General features: G+C 40.2%; 1 protein-coding gene across 4 annotated transcripts in view; it reads left to right on the plus strand.

Moving 5' to 3' along the window:
* Positions 1 to 13,417, plus strand: part of uso1 (USO1 vesicle transport factor) — an 85,491-nt gene extending 72,074 nt beyond the window's left edge. For all 4 annotated transcript variants that reach the window (XM_067994578.1, XM_067994595.1, XM_067994589.1 and 1 more), the window contains 8 exons: positions 409 to 530; positions 2,199 to 2,334; positions 3,328 to 3,506; positions 5,523 to 5,603; positions 7,412 to 7,498; positions 8,953 to 9,069; positions 10,970 to 11,185; positions 12,212 to 13,417. In XM_067994578.1, coding sequence (XP_067850679.1) covers positions 409 to 530; positions 2,199 to 2,334; positions 3,328 to 3,506; positions 5,523 to 5,603; positions 7,412 to 7,498; positions 8,953 to 9,069; positions 10,970 to 11,185; positions 12,212 to 12,280 — 1,007 coding nt within the window. In that variant the 3' untranslated portion in view covers positions 12,281 to 13,417. The remainder of the gene's footprint in view (positions 1 to 408; positions 531 to 2,198; positions 2,335 to 3,327; positions 3,507 to 5,522; positions 5,604 to 7,411; positions 7,499 to 8,952; positions 9,070 to 10,969; positions 11,186 to 12,211) is intronic.
* The last annotated feature ends 1,877 nt before the right edge of the window (positions 13,418 to 15,294 follow it).

Below are 15,294 nucleotides of genomic sequence, written 5' to 3' on the forward strand. Positions count from 1 at the left end.
TTCTAGTTCTAGCCCCACTATGGACTTGAGCACATAGCTTAGGCACGCATTTCAGTGAAGTCTTGAGTGCTGCATTTTCAGAGGTGCTGCCTTTTGGATGTGGTATTAAAATAAGGCCCTGTCTGCCTGTTCAGGTGGACGTAAAAATTTGTATAGCATGTTTTTCAGAGCAAGAAGTTCTTCCACATTCACCTCTCGACCAATACTACTGAAACAGAATAACTGGTTATTTCTGACCTTGCTGTTTGACTACAAAACTACAGTGACTGCACTTCAAAAGTAACTAATTGGATGTGAAGTCTCTGTGACATTCTAAGTGTGTGAAAGGTGCTCTATACGTGCAATTTGGGATTTTTTTCTTTGTAGAAGCTGAGAAATTTTCTGTTTCCATTTTTGTTTCCAATCTAGTTCTTATTACAAAGGCTATCCAAAAATCCAGTGAGGATGAGAAGAAGGAAGAGGAAGTGAAGAAGTCTTTGGAACAACATGACAGTATCGTCAATCAATACAAGGAACTTATCCGTGAACAGGTAAAGATAACTTTACACAGATTTCAAATGACATAGTTGAAGACCATCTAAAGGTTAGAAAACAGTGTGAAGATATTGTGCCTTTCGGCAGCTCTTAAAAGGCCACAAGTAAAGTATAATCTCCCATGCAGTTTTACTGTAGGACCTGATCAACCTGTGTCAGGATAAAGTAACTGCTTGTGAGATATCAGAGTTATTTCAGCCTATTGTGTAGCCCATTTGCAACTCAGCTGCCATGTTATTACCTGAGAAATCTATTCAGTGCTCAAAGGAAGTGGAATGATCTGAGCTAGCCAGTGCTGGAAGACTGAACAAGGACTCTGACACTGTATTGGACCTAAAATAGTTCACCTGGTGTAACGTGCTGATAAGTACTGAATTTACTCAGACATTGGGTTATATGTTGCTGGTTACAGAATTATTTGAAAGGGGAATAAATGATTATAGACAAAATAAAGCTTAACGTTGCAGTAGTCTTGGAGGCTGAAGATATAAACTGTAAAATTTTAGTAACTACAGGATTGCTAAAATAGCAACAGGTGTAATAGAATTACAAGCTAACAAAACTCCCCAAACATTTGCTTAGTTACCCTGAACACAAGCAGTGAGTTATTACTAAATCGAGTACATTAACCCTTGAGCTGTTATTCAGTTGCAGGCAGACAACGATCTGTAATAACAAGTCTTTCTGTGGAATCAATATCTTTACATGGATTCTCCCAATTTCCACTGTAATTCATATCAAGCATAAACAATTTGGCTGCATCGGTGTTCAGTTTATGATTTTTCCGTTTTGAAATAATTCTGTATCTGGTGGTACAAAGCCCATTTTGACGGCACTTCCAGCAATTGAACCTTTTGATAATTAAATTCAATACTACTTGACATTTCGCATTTGGAGATTTAACATCATAATGCGGCAGCAGTTTCAGACCTAGTTTCTTAAGTTTTTAAAAAAATGTTTCAAGGAAGCAGACTCTTATCTGCTGTAAGGGTTCTGGCAAAGCTTTCTTTGAGCTGACTCCCAGGAGGCACTAGAGTTACCTATGTGGCAACCAACTCCTCATTCTTCCCTCCCTCCCTCCTTGCTCCCCTTCAAACGTGGGGAATTGAGAGAGTAATTCATGTGTGACTGGGTGATTTGTTGCTCTAATATATGTGCATGTGCTGTCCAGACCTCAAGTGAGAGTCTGCAGCACCTTTAGCAAAGTGGCTAAATTTGTGACTGCTATTTTGCAAGTCTTGCATCTCCATAAAGCGTGGTCAGGATTATAAAATACAATATTTGATTGTGTGAGATTGCTTTGCACTTGCTGTACTGAAGGCAAAATAGTAAACCTGTTGCTCGAAGATTAGCTTATGTATTACAAGAGTGACATTATTATGCAGAGGTTTACTTCCTAACTCTTAATAGTGAATTTTAGCTTTTGGGAGTCCATTTCCAAAGAAATGCTCCTCTAAACTTGTTTTTGGTATAATAATTGGAATACATTTATATGAAGATGGTCTAAGGCTACATGCTTAAAGTAGACACTGAAATATATTGTATATGGACCTAAAAAAAATAGTTCCCTGGGCAGTGTGGTGGTAAAGTAAAATCAGGTTGGTGTTTGAAGTTTTTTTTTCAATACACTTGAAAATTTGGCCATCATTTTCTTTGAAATACAGGATATGCAGTTGAATGAACTGAAGAAACAAGTAACTGCCATGACCAATCAGAATGAGCAGAGTCAAACAACTATAACACAACAGGCTTCACAAATTCAACAGCTAAGGGACCAGTACAATCTTCTCAAAATACAAGGTAATCACATATGCAGTGTTGAATTATCCCATCTAACTTTTTGCTCTGTTTTTAATATCCAAGGTGCAGAGTTGTGAAAAGTGCAAATTTTCTGGAATGGTTGTGGACAATTACGGTATAACCTGGTTTTCCTCTCACTCACCTTCGTGTCTACAAATTCTTCAGATATTATTTGTAAAGCACTAAAAATAACACTGCTTTATACAATGCAACTTTTTAAAAAAAAAATAATCTCTGAATGTGCTGCTGGATTTAATAGAATTCTAAGCAGGTGCAGCAAACTTAAATGCCAAGCAGCAAATGTAAAGTACGATTTTTGACAGGAATATCAATAATATTATAGAGATTCCAATGAGTCCTTTAATTTTTGCAGCTGTTGCCAATAGTTGAGGGCACTTTTTGAAAACCATTTTTAGCATTGTGTAAATAATTTTACAGAAAGCTATTGCATTTAAACTTGAAACCACACAAAACAAAGTAAATATTCATTGTTGACACTGCTTCTCACCATTTTAAAGCAACAAGCCAGTCTAACTTCCACCCCTTCCCTCCAAAGAAAATGTTGTTTTATGATCATGTGACCATTCAGTGGGAATATGTTTTTCTTTCAGGAGTGATGTTTTTTTCCGTTTTGAGCCAGAATCTTTTCTCTTGAGCATCTTTTTTTTATTAATAACCCACTTTCAAATTGCGCAGTGGCAAAAAGAAATCTAGCGCTGGCAGACACGTTGCAGCTGAGATTCTTCTCAAAATCCTAAATGTCACAAAATCTGGCCATTCTGTGTGCTGCAAAGAGTAGTTGGACGGTTTCACATCCTTGGTGTTGAGGCATTGCAACGTTTCACTCCTGTCGTCAATTACAAAATTACATTTTGTTCTTGTACATCTCACTGTCAACATGATGCACGGACAAGGTGTATTGCAGAATGGCTTTGCAGATCTTGCTTTGATTAATGCAAGTTCAGAAAGTCAAAACATCTTTCTGTTCCTTAGGTAAACCCCTTGACAGCCAACATCACATTCACAATGAGGCAGCGCAGATCAATGGTATCCAGCCTAAAGCTGACGTGGAAGAAATTGGAAGGTTACGAGAAGAGATCGAAGAAATGAAGAAGCAACATGAAGTATTAGAAGGACAGCTGGCTGAAAAGGATTCGGTGATTGATAAACTGGTACAAACTGTTCAACATTACTCTATGCGTTAAATATAGCACTCTTCGTTGGCCTCTGATATGGGCTGTGGATTATGAACTGACCTGCAGCGCAGAACTTCCTTACAGAAGTAGTGGTTACTTGCAGGCTTTAAACTGAGCATATGGCAACAGTTCGGTGGTATTTTCAGTCTTAGAATTTTACAGCACAGAAACAGGCCATTCAGCCCAACAGATCCATGCTGGTGTTTATGCTCCACAAGAGCCTCCTCCCACTTTTACTTCATCCTACCGTATCAGTATATCCTTCTATTCCTTTCTCCCTCATGTACTTATCCAGCTTCCCCTTAAATGCATCTGTGCTATTCGCCTCAACTCCTCAATTGCTCCTTGTGGTAGCGAGTTCCACATTCTCGCCACTCTCTGGGTGAAGAAGTTTCTCCTGAATTACCTATTGGATTTATTAGTGACTATCTTATATTCATGACCCCTATTTTAGAACTGCACCCCCCCCCCCCCCCCCCCCCAAGTGGAAACATCTTCTCTGTGTCTACCCCTATCGAATCCCTTCATAATTTTAAATTTCAGGTCACCGCTCAGTCTTTTTTCTAGAGAAACGAGCCCCAGCCTGTTCAGTCTTTCCTGATAATCTTGATCCTATTCTTTTTACAAATTAGCTGTCCCAGAAAAATTCAAGAACTGGAGCCCAATAAAATAATGTAATTTTTGTTATAACCGGATAGCCCGGTGGTGAAGGATAGAATACTAGAGCCTGGTCTTCAGTTGTTTCCTAGCCTTTATTCACAGAGATTCCCTTTACACATGCACCACCACACCCTAGATAAGCTCTGCTATAAAAAGGATACAAGAGGGTCCCTAATTGATACCCACCACCTGAATAAAATTAACACCCAATGATATAAATCATACAATTAACAATCTTGCCTTTATTTTTCTAGTTTTCTCCTTTCCTGAAGGCGGCTGCTGTGTGCTGTTGGAGTTCAGTGTCACAGTGCAGCTAGCCCTCTGGTACCTTGACTGGAGACAGTCAACGGGCAAACTTGACGGTGATGAGAGAGTGCGGGAAATCAGTCAACCCAATCCTGTTTGAATATGTGTCACTGAATAGAAAACAGGAAAGGGATCCCTGGGTAATTTCTCCTCGTTCCCCCGATTATGGAGATGAGGAATGAAACTGCTGGGAATCGGCCTTTTTTTTTCTTGTACTCCATGTCAAATCAGGGACCTCAGGTATAATCACAAGCCTCGTGCAAACGAAACCCTTTCACTCCGCCCGAGCTGCCTGCCATAACCCTATCTCAGAAGAGCACCCAGGGCCACCAACATGAACATTGTGACTTCTCACACAGTCCATTCTTCTGAGTAACGCTGCTATTTTAGTGCTGAATTATGGATAGTTTTGACGTGCATGTTTACATCTGCTCGGGACTGGTTTTAGGACAGCCCTACTTGTTCAATGCAGGGTTTCACTATAGCCAACAGAACACTTCTATCGCATCGATCTGGCACCAGCCATTCGTTGGGATCGCCGTTCTGTTGACAATTTATGGGAGTGCTATGGACTCGTGGTAAATTGGAATTCAGTTATAGCTGTTCAGACTCATTTTATGTCGGTCTGGGCTGATTTGAAACCTTGGTTGTGGAGGATTAAAGGTTTGTAATCCACTGTTCCACTTACTTGAGTTCTGTACTGTTGCCTTTGCTTCCATATTGAGATATTCCACTGTATATAGTCTCCTCATTGTGTGGACCATTTAGCCTGACCAGGTGATTGTTGCTTCCACTCTGAGTATCATTTTTGCACATCTGGTTGACGTTTTGTGGGGTGAAGATTTGTTTCTAGACTTTGTGAATTTTAGCTTCATTACACAAAGTGCAGTTCAGTTGAATCCGATTATTGTTTGAATTTGGTCAGTCTCCACCTATTAACATCGCACTACAGCTCTATTTATTGGGTAGAAAGTGCAAAGTGGAAAAACAACTGAAAGAAATCTGTGGTGTGTCTGTTTTATATAGAGGACTAATCAGACAACGGGAAGCAGAGATGGAGAAGTTTGCCTGGATAATGCTGGTGAACAGACAACGGAACTGCGCAAGGTGGTTTTTAAAAATTTTTTCTTTCTGATGTATTTTATTTATAAATGTGCAGATTTGGTGTATGTGGAGTTGAAAACTATTGAGAGCAAGGCACTAGGATTAAGTTTTTGATCACTGTACTCTAGTATATTTAAACAGCAGTAATTAAGGTTATTTTCAAATAAAGCACTGTGTGCATTCATTAATACAGGCCTTTGTTACACAAAGATCATTAGTACGCCCTTTGGAGAATCCGTCAAATATTATGTGCATATTATCAATAAGGAACTATTATTACGTTCCCTATAAAATATAAGAGCACTAGGGCTGTCAATTAATTGCAGTTAATTGCTGCGATTAACGAGTTAATTTTTGTCTATTAATTTTCTCAATGCGAGCTAATCGCAGGAGTTGTGCATAGGACATTTTTTTTTCTGCATTGGTGCAAACTCTGCTTTTTGAAATTCTTTCAATATTCCTGTCCTCTTGTAACTCGGGCTGTAACATCAACCATGTGGAGCAGACAGGTGGCCTGCTCTCAGGTTTCAGCCAATATCATTCTGAGCTGGTCAATGAGAGAAGTACAAGAGCAGTCTATTGGTGACTTTCATTTATACTTTTCCCTCATTCTCTTAGGGGGAGACCCTTGGCTTGGCACTTTCTGAACTTCATAAATGATATTGGGAACTCAGAAGTTCAGTGGGCGGAGATCACAGATCTAAACCCACCCCTTAGTGCTCCAAGGTAGAGTGCAATGGTGCACCATGCCACCTGATGTGGTAGTGTGCTACCTGATGAGGAAGACTTTTTAAAAACTTAGGCCAAACAAATGCACTAAGTATTTGCACAGGATGGTGGTAACATGTGGATTTTCTGAAAAATTAGAAATCATATTTTAGATAATGCATTCTGAAAATATATAACCATCACATGAAAATCTCCATGGTCTCTCTTAAAGATATATGGGCCCATTTTTCCTCATTGCAGCACTTGGGGAATGTTCAGTTCCCAAATGTTGCTGAGAGGAGAAGGGGCGGAAAGCCTGGGATTTCTGGGGCTTTCCTCAGTGGGTGCTCCCCTTTCAGTTCCTTACTCCCCCAAGTTCTCAGCACATGGCCCTGTCGGTGGGGCGGAGGGGGGCAGGGGTTGTGCCCAGTCAATGTCAATGTGGGAAACCTGAGGTCTTCATATGGCACAGCCCACCAGCAGCTCACTGGGCAAGTCTGGCACCCTGCGAGGGATGATGGAAAAATCAACCCTATGTATTCTGGGGATGGAGTGATTACTGTAAAGGGGCATGGTCCAGGTAAATGTTTGTCCACTTGAACTGTAAAAATAACTACACCATTCAGCTGTGTAATCTAGATTTTGCCCTTCCAAACTTGAATTGCGAACTAAAAACCAAGGGTAATAGACCCCTAACTTGGATTGTTTCTGGAGAGTATTTTGAACCATTGGACAGGTCACAGGTCTGCCAGGAATAGTGGATTTGGGATCAATTTGAGCCAGCAAATTAAGAGCATCACACAAAGCTTTCATATACCAGGGAAAAGTCTAAGTTATCAACATAGTAACATTGCTGCAACATTATGAGGAGTATTGATTTCAGTGTGATTTCCTCCCTGCCCCCACTACTGAGTATTGGTACTACTCACTATGTAAATAAACCTGGTGACAACACTGGGTTACACTTTGGTTTAGAGCAAACTAATCCCATTTTTTAAAAACTGAATTTAATACAGCAACTTCTTGCAATTATGGCCATCTGCAATTTTGTTAAAATGCCATTAATGTCAACAGTGTGACTAATTGTATTCACTTTCTTAAAGGAGTTGGAAACCTTGAGGACTCGAGTGCAGACACAGGCTGCAGAGATTGGCCAGCTTCAGGCCAAGAAACAAGAGCTAGAGGATCTGGTAAGGGACACTTACAGAAGACTTTCTATGGAAGGTTTTTTGCTCAGTTAGAGGTATCATCTCATCGAGTTTTAGGTCAGGCTGTCCTTCTGAAACAGTCTGCTTCAAAAACTCCATTTCAGCAACACTCTTTTCCCCCCCCTCACAATCACACCCCACACAATTTTTCTCCCCTGCTCTTATGAAAGCGCTGCCTCTTTCTTGAGTACCAAAAACCTCTCACAAATGCCCATTCTGCACTTGAGTCCAGACAGTGGGTGTTGGGGCTATTTAACTCTGGAGGACATCACAACTAAGCCTGATCCTGTCCTCGCCTTATATCCACATTTGCACTTTCCAACAGGAGTTGCTATATAGCAGTCAGGAGTAGGATCCCAAGCTGACCTTTCCCTCTGCCCTAGTTCAGGGACATCATTGTTATGTGACCACTCCCAATGCTCTGGTGCTGCTTTGGCATAAAAATAGGCACCTCTGTTTTCTGTACCAGATGATTGCTTGCAGCTGCAATGGCTCAGTGTTCAGGCGTTAGACATGAAAGCTAATGGCGTTTTTCTACGAAGGTTCGAATCCTGCCCGAGGCACTATTGTTTGTACCTGTATGAGCACTTGAAGTGTTGTAACCTACATGGCTACGGACCAAGCGCAGGAAAGCGGGATTAAACTGGATGGCTCTTTTGCGGCTGGCACGGACACGATGGGGCGAATAGCCTCCTTCTGTGCCGTAACTTTCTATGATTCTATGCTTTGTATATGGAGGTTTACTGAATGAAGACGAATGTTAGATTACCTATCTCAGGTTTTTTCTTCATTTTTTAAAAATTCATTTTAGTTTCTAAACACTGCTCCCGCCCCCATTTCTGCTGCTCAAAACAGGAGTGCATCAGCATTGACCAATGCGTTCCAGTACGGTGTCACTCAAAAACGTAGAGAATGTCCTCGTGTGCCTCTCTGGCGAATGTCATTCATTGGTATAAGGACTAAAGAAGCCTATCTACAGTAGGTAATCTAAAATTCTCTTAACTGCCTCTCTCTGAGCATAGAAGCCCCAAGCACGCATCGTAACTGGTATAGCCATTATAAAGCGGTTTCAGTGGTTCCAGCTAACTCTGTAATTTGCATCAATTTCTGCTCAAAGTAGTTGTCCCTCTCATTGGGCTTAGGAAGATTTAGCATTTTCTGACCTCCACTGAACAATTTGGTTGATAAAAGAGCAAAGCTACAAGCACTGGGCTCACAACTGTGAATAATGCCTTCCATTCAAAAGCGGTTGTGATGACCAGTGCAAAAAAAGTAGAAAGTAACATATCATTGAAAAAACTTCAAACTTTCACTGAAAAGTTTATTTTCAATGTTACAAGCCTGTAAAGGAGGGTAATGGCTACAGCATTCTTTTTGTGAATGAATTTGCAATTATTTAAACATGTTCACTTACACTTGAACACCCTTGTTTAAAGTCTGCAACCAAAGCTGAGGCAGCATCGGGAGATAATGACAGTGCTTCTGCATTAACAAGGATCACACAGCTGGAAAGCAGACTGTCGGCACTGGAAGATGAAAATCAAAAGTTAAAGGTTGGTTATAAAAGTCCATTCTGACTACTTCTAGCTATCTACTGAACTGTACAACTTTCAAACTGCAACATGTGTATATTGTGTGAGTGGTGCTTGAATTGTAAATTTTTATGGTTTAATTTTTCCAAAACCTGAATCTTGTAATGTATGTTCTATATTTGCAGCCAGATGTGATGTTGGATCTACCTTGTGGTTTGTTTTAAAAATTCTCATCCTTGTTTTCAAATCCGTCCGTGGCCTCGCCCCTCCCTATCTCTATAACCTCCCACAACGCTCCGTGATCTCTGCGCTCCTCCATTTCTGGCCTCTTGCGCATCCCCGATTTTAATCACTTCACCATTGGCGGCCGTGCCTTCAGCGGTCTAGGCCCTAAGTTCTGGAATTCCCTCTCTGAACCTCCCTACCTCTCTACCGCTCTCTCCTCCTTTAAGACGCTCCTTAAAACCTGCCTCTTTCCAGTCCTAATATTTCTTTATGTGACACGGTATCAAATTTTGTTTGCTAATGCTCCTGTGAAACGCCTTGGGACGTTTTACTACGTTAAAGGCGCTATATAAATGCAAGTTGTTGGTGTGGTGACTTGTCTATTGTACACTTCATCCTTTCACTGATTTAAAACTCTACGAAAACCTTCTGAATAGTATTAATTTGTGTTAACAAGTGCCACCTTATTAGAATTCCCGTTTTTAGCACCGTGCAATATTTAAGATGAGATTTAGAATCAAAGCAGCTTAAGTATATCAATAAAACCATTACGTAACAAGAGATGCAATTTCACAGTTACCAATGTTTTGCAATGAACTTGACGTAGATCCTAGGCTAGTGAAAGAATTTTACAACACAGAAGGAAGCCATTCAGCCCAGATGGCCAGCATCAGCTTTCTAAAAGAGCTATTATCTTGATCCCTTTCTCCATACTGTCTTAATTTTTTATATTTTTGAAATATCCAATTCTCTGTTAAAAGCTCTGGTTCTGCTTCTGCCTCGGTTTCTGGTAGGGCTTTCTGTATCCTAACAATCCCTTGTTTCAAATAAAAATTTTCCCGTCATTTCTCTTAGGGATATAGAAATGGTAGACCATTCAGCCCCTCGAGCCTGATCCGCCATTCGTTTAGATCATGGATGATCTGTATCTTAACTCCATCTACCCGCCTTGGTTCTGTAACCCTATCTTTGCCTAACAAAAATCTTATAGATCTCAGCTGTGAAATTTTCAATTGACCCCCAGCCTCAAATGCTTTTTAGGGGAGAGAGTTCCAGATTTCCACTACCCTTTGTGTGAAGAAGTGCTTCCTGACATCACTCCTGAACGGCCTGGCTCTAATTTTAAAGTTATGCCCCCTTGTTCAACTCTCCCACCAGAGGAAATAGTTTCTCTCTATCTACCCTATCAAATCTTTTAATCATCTTAAACAACTCAATTAGATCACCCCTTAATCGTCTATACTCGAGGGAATACAAGCCTAGTCTCGGCAACCTGTCCTCATAATTTAACCCTTTTAGCCCCGGTATCATTCTGGTGAATCTCTGCTGCACCCCCTCCAAGGCCAATACATCCTACCCGAGGTGCGGTGCCCAGAACTGAATGCAGTACTCTAAATGGGGTTTAACCAGAGCTTTATATAAGCTGTAATATAACTTCCACCCCTTTTGGTGAACTTAAATTTATGCCCTCTTGTCACTGACACAAAGACCAGTGTAAATAGATTTTTGCCATTTACCCCAACTAAACCCTTTGTAATTTTGAACACCTCTTGTCAGACTGTCTCTTAATCTGATGAAAAGAGCCTTCATCTTCTAATTGTGGTCAGTACAAGAACTGTTGCAAGGGTTTGAGGGCTAAGCGAGTACTAACATTGCAGTTTTATCTGAGATTAATCTGTGTTGTTTGTATGCACAGGGCCAGGTAAAGGTCTTGACAGAGGACAAAAGTTCCCTGAATCAGCAGCTTGCCTCAACAAACAGCACAGTTGCCATTCTGCAGACAGACAAGAGTAAACTCCAAAAAGAGGTGATGGAATCAAAGAAGGAACAGGATGATCTGCTGGTACTTCTCGCAGACCAGGACCAGAAAATCTTTGGATTGAAGAACAAGCTCAAAGAACTTGGAGAACCAGTATGTATGATGTGACAGCATCCTTATTTTAATGATTGAAATGGCCTTTTGCTAAGCTAGTTAATATGGGTGTAGTACAGACTGTGCATGTTTTATCTGGTCCTTCAGTTACAGCAGAAAATCCAAAATTGCTCTAATTAGACTAGTCAACCAGATGAACGTGTTCAGGCAAATGCAGTGTAAACACCAGAAACTCTCGTCAAATTTAACTATGAACTTATTTCGGTGTGTATTTATCATTTGGTGGCAGATGCTTGAAGTCATATTTACACTAAGCCAATTGGAAATAAAGTTGTTTAAATTATTCACATTCAGGAATGAATTAGCGTGAACTGCCCCTTCTGCAGTGTGATTCATATTCATTGCAGTTGAGCAGAATTTTAAAAGGTTAAAACATTTATGAAGAGGTTTGATAGGGTAGATGTAGAGAAGATGTTTTCAATTGTGGGGGAGTCCAGAACTCGGGGCCATCAATATAAGATAGTCACTAATAAATCCAATAGGGAATTCAGGAGAAACTTCTTTACCCAGAGATTGATGAGAATGTGGAACTCACTACCACAAGGAGTAGTTGAGGCAAACAGCATAGATACATTTATGAGGAAGCTGGATAAACACATGAGGGAGAAAGGAATAGAAGGATATGCTGATAGTATGGGAGGAGACTTGTGTGGAGCATAAACACCGGCATAAACCAGTTGAGCCGAATGGCTTGTTTCTGTGCTGTACACTTGATGTACGAATGAAAATTGAGCCAGTAGTAACTTAGGCATTATTGTAAGTGTGATGTTGGTTTTAAAAAAAACACTTTGTTGCTTGGGTTTAGGAATGTGAAGTTTAGGCAGTAAATAAAGATCAATCCTATCGTTTGATTCAGGTAAATATTTTTGAGAATTATATTGAGCTAATTGGCAGTTGAGTTGTTGGGTTCCATGAGCAGTGTGTTTACCATAAAATAAAATCTTACTTTACACCTTCAATAGATATGACATTATGATGACAAACGATATCTATTGTTTTATACAGGTTGAAGACGAAGACGACATGGAGTCTGCTGACCAAGATGATGAAGATGACGAAGATGAACTGAACTAATTGTATTACAATTGCACACAGGCAGAATAGGGAAGTAGAATGCGAAAAGGGTCAAAGCTTCTATTACCACAAAATGCATAATGTAGAAGCAGAGTTAACAATATTTGTTTTTTTTTTTTTGGAAAGGGGTTTTGAAATATCTGTTTATTGTATCTTCTACCCGTTACAGAAGTTTTCTCACCGGGTAGGACGGAAACTTTTAATTTTAAAGTATTAAAGTTTTAACAAAGCAAAGTTGGTTTTCTGGAAAAAAAAATTTGGAAGCATTTCCCCAGGTACACTAAGCAGAGACTCGCTGTCGGGATGAAGACTAGCTTACAAACACTAGTCTGCACTTGTGCTTGTGTAACTTGCAGCATTGCGGAAATCTAAACTCAACCGAGTGTTACAACATGTTGTATTTTTTAGAGAAATACCCAGAGAACGCATTGTTGTGAGAGGTTGCTGACCAACTTGGAGTTTAAAAGCAGCCCTTAAGGAGGTGGATAAATGTCAGACCAAGAATCAGGTCATATCGATGTTCTGCACAATGCTTACGTCAAGAGAACTGATTAAATCGTAATAGCTGCCCTTTATCAGTTATTTTATTGATTTGGATAAACCACTGTTCCTATTAAATATGAGAGCAGTGTGTTGTAGGAGCGAAGTGTTGGGGGCATCTATATTGCCAACCTTTGTATTGTTGGTCTGAGGGCATTGTGCCTTCAGATTGGATCTGTAGGCACACCAAAGTTCAGAGGCCTTTATGAATTGAGGCCATGTCCTGGAAAGTGACTGAGCTGGTCATCATCCTGATTTGTACCAGTCTATCACTCATGTTGGATTTAGTGTGCCTTTACATTGTTCAAAACCTGTGTTCTGTCCCTCAAATTCAACAATGCCTGGAAATATGTGTTGTAAAGTTAATAACTGCACAACATTTGAACAGTTTGGAATTACAGATATTTAAACGTAATTCTTAATGCCGATTTATTATTCGCAGACAATTCTACAAGCAAAGATTTATTTCTACATCTATTGGCTGTATGATTTATGTAATTTATTGGCTGTTACGCCAAATTGGAATAAAATGAGATAGTACACTTTATAGAAAAATAAATTAATTGTGTTTTGGAAATAAAGTTCATATCTAGGAAATTTCAGATATAAATGTTTTCACTAGTTTCATGCAATGCAATTTAGTCCGGTCAGCCAATTTGCGCACAGTAAGGTTCCACAAACAGCAATGAGGTGAATGACCAGTTGGTGGTGATGGTGATTTGAGGACACCAGAAGAATTCCAAGCCATTCAAAAAAAAAGTAGTATGGAATGTTTTATGTCCACTTGAACTGGGCCTCAGTTCAACATCTCGCCTCCAACAATGTAGCACTCCCTCAGTAATGCACTGAAGTGCCAGGCCTAGATTATTTGCTCAATTCCTGAAAAGGGACTTAAACGCACGACATTCTGACTCGGGTGAGAATATACCACTGAGCCCGGTTGACACTTGGGGAGATATTAGCTCAGTTACTGGCAGAGCTACTGTTAGAATTTACTAACATTAAGTTATCAGGAACTTGGGACTGATATAAAGAGATTATATGGAGGCAAGACTGAAGTGAAAAAATTTAACAGGTGTTAATGTGGGGGCAAGATGGTTTAAGTGGAATATACCTTTCATTTATCACCTACTGTGGTCTGATAGAACTGTGGGACCATTTTTTCCCCAAAAAAGAACCCCCTCAAATTTCTGCTTTTAGTAGAGCATGATACAAATGTGGGGTAATGCAAACTGGTAGGTTAGTGGTTCATACAACAATTCCTCAGACGTTGTTCTTAGTCATAGTGTGGCTGTAGGGAGGGAGAGAAAGTCGGAGCAAACCTGGCCTAATTTCAGACATCACCTGGTCGTAAGTAACACAATAGTTTAGAGAAGTGAAGGAGCACTGTGACTGATTCTTCCTCAGCCAGGGAAAGGGGCATGTTAAGAAAACCATCTACTTTTTAGAAAAATTATCTGATCCTGGAATCAACTAATTTTTTTTTATTGCTCTTCATTTGTAATATCTTGGTGTAGAACAAGATGATATAAATACTGGACTGTGTGGTGCAAAATGTAATTGGTTCAAAAATTCAGTACACAAAGTGTTAAGCTAGAATATTACGTGGTTAACTTTGCTACCAAGCAGTCTCCAAACATCAAGTTTTGTAATGTATGTAGGCATTGGAAAACTGCTTCTTAAGCTTCTACCTGAGCTAAGCAAACAACTGTCTGCTAGCATAGCCACAAGAATGAGTTTGTAATACTTATTTTATCGTTTGTTACCATAGTCAACATGTTTTTAGTCTAGACACGAGGGAGTTGCATGCATTTTGTGACCACCAACTGTCATAGAGGATAGGTGTGTTCTTCTAATTTACTCCTGAAATCTATAGGGTTCGTAAACATTCAATATCAGGTGTCGCAGATTTATTCAATTTACACTACTTAATATACACTTAGAGTAGTGCTTGTGATTTGGGGGAGAGTTTTTTTCAGGGGTGGGCGCAGAAGGAAGTGATCAGAGACGATGGGAATAGAGAGGCCGCATGAGGGGATGGTTGTGACTATGGGTACGAGAGTTTATATGGAGGGAGAGGTTAAGCGATGCAGTGAACTCAGGAGAGAGGGCAAGGTGAGTTGAAATGGAGGTTGAAATCACTGAGGATGATTTTCCTGCCTGCTCCTCGCATCCCTTGATTCCTCTAGAGTCCAAAAATCTATCTGTCTCAGCCTTGAATATACTCAAATGACTCAGCATCCACAGCCCTCTGAGTGAAGAAATTCCTCCTCATCTCAGTCCTAAATGTCTGACCCCTTGTCCCCTAGTTCTAGATTCTCCAGCCAGGGGGAAAAACCTCTCATCCTCTACCCAGTCAAGTCCACTCAGAATCTTGTATGTTCCAATGAGATCACCGCTCATTCTTCTAAACTCCAGAGAGTATAGGCCCATTCGACTCAACCTCAACTCATAGGACAACCCTCTCATCCCAG

Source organism: Heptranchias perlo, chromosome 1 (assembly GCF_035084215.1).
Source record: "Heptranchias perlo isolate sHepPer1 chromosome 1, sHepPer1.hap1, whole genome shotgun sequence".
NCBI classification, from domain to species: Eukaryota; Metazoa; Chordata; class Chondrichthyes; order Hexanchiformes; family Hexanchidae; genus Heptranchias; species Heptranchias perlo.